Genomic DNA, 7500 nt, shown 5'->3' on the forward strand with positions numbered 1-7500 from the left:
AAAAACCCGGTCCTGGCCCGACCGCTGGCTAGTGAAACGGATCATAAAGAGGCTGCCCTGCCCCGGAGCCCCGGGGTGTGTGCTGGCTCCCGACCCCTCTGGGTGGGTTAGCTTTGGCCCCCTGCCCCTGCCCCGCCTGGCCCGGCCCGGGCATTTTTCTCACGGTATCGGCTGTTCCATCCAGGCTGCTCTGGGTGCTCAGCCAAAACCTCTCTCCCTCTCTCTCTCTCTCTCTCTCTCTCTCTCTCTGGATGCCTCTCTGGCCCATAGGCTGATGGTTGTGGAGAGCAGAGCGCGTCCAGCCAGCTGAATAGAGCACAGATTAAACACACTCCAGCATACTAATTGCTCCTCCAACCACTCGCGGGGTGCATTTCATTTGAACCCCTGAGAGACACCGCTGTTACTGACTTTGAAGTGGAGGGCCGAGTTATAACGCTGAGCTCATGTGGGAGGAGGGGCGGGAGAGCAAGGCTTTTTTTGGCGCTTCCACGCATCTCTCAGACGGCGTGTAACAACCTCCAATCAGCAGCTAGGATATGGCAGGCTCTCAAGAATGTGTCAGTTGGTGGCAGGGTATTTGCTTTAGAGATACGGGGCGAGTCTGGGTTTGCTGGGGCAGCTTCTCAGAGCGTGTGACCCAGCGACCCCTGGCTCTGCTCAGCCCAGCTCACCACCCAGAGAGAGAGAGAGAGAGAGAGAGAGAGAGAGAGAGAGAGAAAGAGAGAGAGAGAGAGAGAGAGAGAGAGAGAGACATAGAGACTGTACACACCCCATGTTACTGAAGGGGGAAAGAGTGAGAGATGAACTCCCTCCTTAACGTGACACAGGGCTCCGGAGATACAGGCCAGAGGAGGAGGAGATACAGGCCAGGGGAGGAGGAGATACAGGCCAGGGGAGGAGGAGATACAGGCCAGGGGAGGAGGAGATACAGGCCAGGGGAGGAGATACAGGCCAGGGGAGGAGATACAGGCCAGGGGAGGAGATACAGGTCAGGGGAGGAGGAGATACAGGCCAGAGGAGGAGATACAGGCCAGAGGAGGAGATACAGGTCAGGGGAGGAAGAGATACAGGTCAGGGGAGGAAGAGATACAGGCCAGGGGAGGAGGAGATACAGGCCAGGGGAGGAGATCTGGGTCAGAGCTGAGCTGGGCTGGGCTGGGCTGGGCTGGGCTGAGCTGGGCTGGGCTGGGCTGGGCTGGGCTGGGCTGGGCTGGGCTGGGCTGGGCTGAGCTGGGCTGGGCTGGGCTGGGCTGGGCTGGGCTGGGCTGGGCTGGGCTGGGGCTGGGCTGAGGCTGGGCTGGGCTGGGCTGGGCTGGGCTGGGCTGGGGCTGGATTGAGGCTAGGTTGAGGCTGAGGCCGTACTTTCATGCCTGTCACTGAGAACACAGCCTACAGCAGCCAATTAAAGTTTAAGTGGCATTGGATTTTCACTGGAACAGGAGACCACAGACGTGAATCGGGGGGTAGAGAGAGAGAGAGAGAGAGAGAGAGAGAGAAAGAAAGAAATAGAGAGAGAGAGGGAGAGAGAGAGAGGGGGGAGAGGGACAGAGAGGAAGGGAGGGGAAAGAGAGAGAGAGAGGGAGAGGGATAGAGTGGGAGGGAGAGGAAAGAGAGAGAGAGAGACAGAGGGAGAGAGAGAGAGAAAGAAAGAAATAGAGAGAGAGAGAGGGGGAGAGGGATAGAGAGGGAGGGAGAGGAAAGAGAGAGAGAGAGAGAGAGAGAGAGAGAGGGAGAGGGAGAGGGAGAATGGTAGACAGCATCCACTAGCATGTCCACTGTTCAGTGAATGTACTGTACAAAGTCATCGATTGTGAGAACCAGATATTGAGATCTTGAACTAAACCAAATATTGATGTGGACTTTTAGCATGAACTCTGACAGGAAGCCCTTCTGAAACAAGCCTCCTCCGCCAACTTCAAGATTCAATAGAACCTGTCTCTGCTCTGAGTTTCTACTCAGAGGAGATGCTAACGTCCAAAACGCCAAAGTGCTTTTGCAGTCTCACAGAGGCAGCTCTCAAGCTAATGGAATTTTGATGTGTCAACATGGAGAGAGGCAGGACTTAGGACACAGAGAGAAGGCATTACAAAATCCCCCCCCCCCTCGCCAGGCCCAGGGACCGCTTGGATAACTGGCTGTGTTTCATTGGGACACTTCTGGAGAAAGTGGCCAAGGGAAAGGTTATGCAAGCACTGTGTTCCCCCATCCACTGTCTTGTCTTTATTAATGATCTTGACCCTTTTCTCACTTAAGAAGTGAAGGGAATCTAATGGAGCCGAACAAAGCTGTTGGAGTGTGTGTGTGTGTGTGTGTGTGTGTGCCTACATGCGTGCGTGTGTGTGTGGTTGTCTGTGCTTGTGTGTCTGTGTATTACAGCTTGATGAGGTCCTGGTCCATGATTCCCGAGGGAGGCAGTCCAATCTAGGCTTTATTAGGCTTTACTGAGGGTGTGCGAGAGAGAGAGAGAGAGTGTGTGTGTGTGTGTGTGTGTGTGTGTGTGTGTGCTTTTTCTGTCAAGCACACAGGGATTATGGGAGTTATCTTTGTGTGTCCACTCACGGTTGGTCAAGCTTTTATGAGGGTGTGTAGGATTAGGCTACTGCATGTGTGTGCAAAGATACAGTCTACTGTATGTGTGTGTGTGTGTGTGTGTGTGTGTGTGTGTGTGTGTGTGTGTCTGTATGTCTGTCTGTCTGTCTGTGTGTGTGTGTCTGTCTGTGTTTTTGTGTTATCCACGTGTGTACATTACCTGTGTGCTGTCGATGTACTGTGTGTGTGTGTTCTTGTGTGTATCCATGTGTTTAAGTTGTGTGTGTGTGTGTCTGTTTGTGTGTCTCTGTGTATGTGTGTGCGTGTGTCTGTGTGTGTATCTGTGTGTGTCTGCACGTGTGTGTGTGTCTGCACGTGTGTGTGCGCGCGCGTGTGTGTGTGTGTGTGTGTACGCGTGCGTGTCTCTGACTCACGGTTGGCAGAGCTTGATGAGGTCCTGGTCCGTGGTTCCGGGGGGCAGCCCTCTGATGTACAGGTTGGTTTTGCTCAGCTGCTCCGCCCCTCCGCTGTGGCTGCAGCTGTTTGTGCTGGGGCTGGGCGGAGCCATGGGATGAGGAGGTGGAGCATAGGGCTGCTGGAAGACATGAGACCGAGGGAGGGCGAGAGACAGAGAGAGAGAGAGGGAGAGAGAGACAGGAAGGAGTTAAAATTCACTATACGTCACATCCTCCATGAGATCCCATCCTCGGTAGTGTGGACGGCTGACGCAGAGCTAGCGAGCTGGGCTACGTGGGGCCGTTTCACACACTGCGGATTAGGGCTTTAATGAAAAAGGACTCAACAAAAGAGACGAGAGGGAGAAGGTTAATTTCCTTTTGCCCAGCTACAGTACAGCTGAGTTCGGTACGTTTCCATAGAGTACATCCCTCCTCCTCCACCTATTTCTGGAAAATTCTCCATCTGCATCAGACCCCCCCCCGACCCAGAATATCGCCTCTCCCATCTCCCATAGACTACTGTACATCCCTCCTCTTAACACGCCCACCTCCATCTCCGTGCGTATTCTTCCTAATATTTACTCCTCTTTCCAACCCTCCTCCCGACACTACACCCCTCCGCCCCTCCCCTCCCCTCCCTCGCTCCATCTTTCTCTCGGTGTGTCTGTGCTCCCGTTAGTGTGGATTTATGGCCCCGGAGTCAGGGCTCCCCACACACTGCACATTTATATCTCTATTCCAGGGACGCTTCCCCTGGTGACAGAAAGAGAGAGAGAGAGGGAGGGAGAGAGAGAGAGAGAGAGGGAGGGAGAGAGAGAGAGAGAGAGAGAGAGAGAGAGGTAGGGAGAGAGAGAGATGGGGGAAAGAGGGAAGAAGGGAGAGAGAGGGATGGATGGAGGGAGGGAGGTGGAGAGAGGGAAGGGGATGAAGAGCATGAGAGAGAGAGAGGGAGAGAGAGAGAGATGGAGAGAGAGATAGGGAGAGAAATGGCGTCACTGAGGCGGAGAGGGACAGTGATGGATAGAGGAGGAGGAGGAGAGCAGAGAAAGATAGCACGGCTAAACGCCACCACCAGCTCCAGTTAACCATGTTAACCCTCTAACCCAACCTCCCTGGAGAGCCAGCAGAGCAGCCCCCCCCCCTACACACACACACACACACCTCCAACCGACCAACCAACCAACACACACACACACACCTCCAACCAACCAATACACACACACACCTCCAATCACCACACAAACCCTCCAACCACCCCACACACACACACACACACCTCCAACCGACCAACCAACACACACACACCTCCAATCACCACACAAACCCTCCAACCACCCCACACACACCTCCAACCGACCAACCAACACACATACACACACACACGCCGCTAATGCCATCCCGCCCCTCGCGTTAGCGCCGGCCCCGTCAAGCATGGCTGATTTGACGCGCTATTCTGAGCGCGTGCAGAGGGCCGGCGTGTCGCAGCCTCCTCCACCTCCGGCGGGCGAGCCGGAACCCCTGGAGCGTGAAGGGAGACGCGTCTATCAACGGCCGGACAATTATCACGCAGGGCTAACTGGAACTGACGGCCAGCCACTCACTCAACAATAGTACACACACACACACACGCACGAGCACACACGAGCACACACACACAAACGACTGTTTCAGCGGACCTAGGTCGTATTTCGCGTTCGTATCTAAATTAAGGAAGTGACGACAAACTTGTATGAGTAGTAGAAGTGCTTAGGTGTCCGTTATGTGGACGAATTATTCCAGAGGGCGATCGTAAATTCCGACATGACGGCGCACAACGACGAAAGGCCGAGCCTTGGCGGAGCCCCGGGGGCGTACCTGCGCCCCCCCTCCTCCCTACGCTGCTCGGGGTATCGACTATTGACATGCTAATGCACCGGTACACACTGACCTCCGGAGTGCTGGGCTGGCGGTGAAGGTGAAATGAAAGCAACTTTCTGCTCTCCTGTACACACTCTCTTCTCCTCCCTCCACTTCTCCTCTCCTACTCTCTCTTCTCCTCCCTTCTCCGCTCCTACTCCCTCCTCCTCTCCTCCCTTCACTTCTCCTCTCCTACAGTACCCTCCTTTCTCCTCTCCTCTCCCTTTCTCCTCTCCTCTCCTCTCCCCAGTAATAATAAGGACTGCATTCTTCCCCTCTCCCTTGGCTCCAGACTTGGCTTCCGTCCTGGGCTTCAGAATGCACGTGGCCCACCCTATCGATTTGCTTTCATTTTTAAGGTCAGAAGCTGAAATCTTACACAATGAGGCATGGAGGGTCAAACAGAGCCCATTACTTACAGGGACGGGAGGGAGAGGGAGGTTACCCAAGGGAAAAGAAAGGGCTCTTAGAAACCCTGCGATGAGAAATGAGAGGGTGCTCGAGGTCTCAGGGGACTAGTGTGTGTGTGTGTGTGTCTCGTGTGTGTGAGGTTGATAGATGTGTTCCCATGCTAGCTGGCTGACACTCACCCTCCTTGCCCTATCTGAATGCTGCCCATGATTGGTGCAGAGGTCCCAGAAAGCTCCCCCCCCGCGCGCGCCACGCGTGCTTTCCAGGTCAAGGTCCTCCTTATGTCTCCTGGAGAGGCCCCCTGCTATCCTTGTGTCCAGCTCCATCCCTGTATGTGTCGCCAGAAGTCCCTATCAAGTCACCCCCCCCCTGCTTTCTGTCTCCCCACTTCTGTTTAGCAGCTACACCTAGTTTACTCTAGATTCTTTAAAAGCCTGTCTGCTAAGTGCTTATTGTGCCTTATTATACTGTATGATACACTCAAAGGAGAATTCCACCCTCGAACAACATTAGGCTCAACAACTAGTCACCCACAAAACAATAAAGAAAAATGTTTCCTTGACTATAGTTGCTCCATGTAAACAAAGCATGTTCATGAAGTCTGCACTTCCAGGGATTTGCCGCGTCGAAACGCGTCGACAAATCCCCGGAAGCAAAATAACGAGGACTACAACAACAAAATTTCAAAATAACAGTGTCTGTAACCACCACATTCAGTTTATTGAACTTATTACTAAAAATAACAACATTTTCTGGTTTGGTTTAAGTTAATGTGTTTAGAGGCTTCAAAATCATACAAAATCATATGCAATATCCTATTAGGCAACATCTCTTTAACTATTTATCTACTCTATTGATAGTCATGTCTCTTATGAAGTATTTAGCCCATGATTATTGCTCTGTAAATGTTCTTAGCAAATAGACTTAAACGTTTTCCAGGAGCTTGTTCGATCGTCTCGTTGAGAGGTCAGAGAAGAGTTTTTACAGCTCACTATTACAGCTTCACTGTATCTGGCCCCTGGATGTACTGTTTTTTGCTTCTCTCTGGAAAATGTAGGGGTAGAATCTATGTCCATCCCCCCTTTGCTCTCTATAAAGCACATCTGTGGATGAAATGCGCTATACAAATAAAGTTTGATATGATTTGATCTGAATGGACAGAAATGGTGAAATACACAAAATGGCGAAATACTCAAAATGGCGAAATATACAAATGCACACCCCTCACATGACATGGTGGAGGGAATTATAATACAGCTTATTGACAAAGAGCCGCCCCCCCCCCCAAGCCCCGCCTGGTGACCCGTTGCTTGGTGGCCATGCCAGGCATTTCAGTTTTGCGCAGCGTATTTCAGACAGGCAGAGCGGTTTATACAGCCCCAATTTAGTGATCCGACCATTCGGGGGGGCTGTGCAGCCCTCACACACGGGGGGATGTTTATGAGAGTATTAACCCAGGATGATAAATCTACTCTGTGGTCTACAGGCTGGGCCACCTCTTACTGTACTGTTTACACACACACACGCACACACACACACATGCACACACGTACGCAAGCAAACACACACACACACACACACACACACACGTCTCTCTTGAATGCAGCTGGGGAATGGCTGTCAGGAATGAAGAGAAGTATGTAGAAAAAAATGCCTGTGTGCGTGTGTAGTGTGTGTGTGTGTGTGTGTGTGTGTGGGTATGTGTATGTGCGTGCACGTACACCAGCGAGTTCTGTCGAAAAAATCAAGCTCAAAAGTCAACAAATTAAACCCAACCAAGCAAGAAGCCAGCCAACAATATAAAATCAACAAATCACTGAGATGTACTACACAGCACTAACTACAGTACCATGTGTATCTACCGTACAGAACACAGAGAAACCTACAGTAAACGGGATACAGTATGTACAGTATGAAAGGACAGCTAGTGACATGCAGACTCCACACTGAACCCTGGCCAGGGGAGAGGGAAACTTGGGGGATATTGGCACCGGGAACATATGAGCTCCACAGTGAGAGCACCGCTGGTGGTGCTGGCTCTCCTCCCCTGCCTCCTTGACAGTGTGTGTGTGTGTGTGTGTGTGTGTGTGTGTGTGTGTGTGTGGATGAAAAGCCTGTGGCTGTGCTGTACCAGCGTTGTAATTGGGCCTGATTTATAGGGGGCCATAGCAGCCAGTGAGCTAGCTGAGAACTGGCAGAGGGC

General features: G+C 52.3%; 1 protein-coding gene across 2 annotated transcripts in view; it reads right to left on the reverse strand.

The window, feature by feature from the left end:
* LOC311322783 (RNA-binding motif, single-stranded-interacting protein 3-like) overlaps positions 1-7500 on the reverse strand; it is a gene marked incomplete at both ends in the record, with an annotated part of 175517 nt that overhangs the window by 117750 nt on the left and 50267 nt on the right. For both annotated transcript variants that reach the window (XM_084454897.1, XM_084454898.1), the window contains one exon: positions 2967-3127. In XM_084454897.1, coding sequence (XP_084311023.1) covers positions 2967-3127 — 161 coding nt within the window. The remainder of the gene's footprint in view (positions 1-2966; positions 3128-7500) is intronic.

Source organism: Borostomias antarcticus (genome assembly GCF_949987555.1).
Source record: "Borostomias antarcticus genome assembly, chromosome: 21".
Classification (NCBI taxonomy): Eukaryota; Metazoa; Chordata; class Actinopteri; order Stomiiformes; family Stomiidae; genus Borostomias; species Borostomias antarcticus.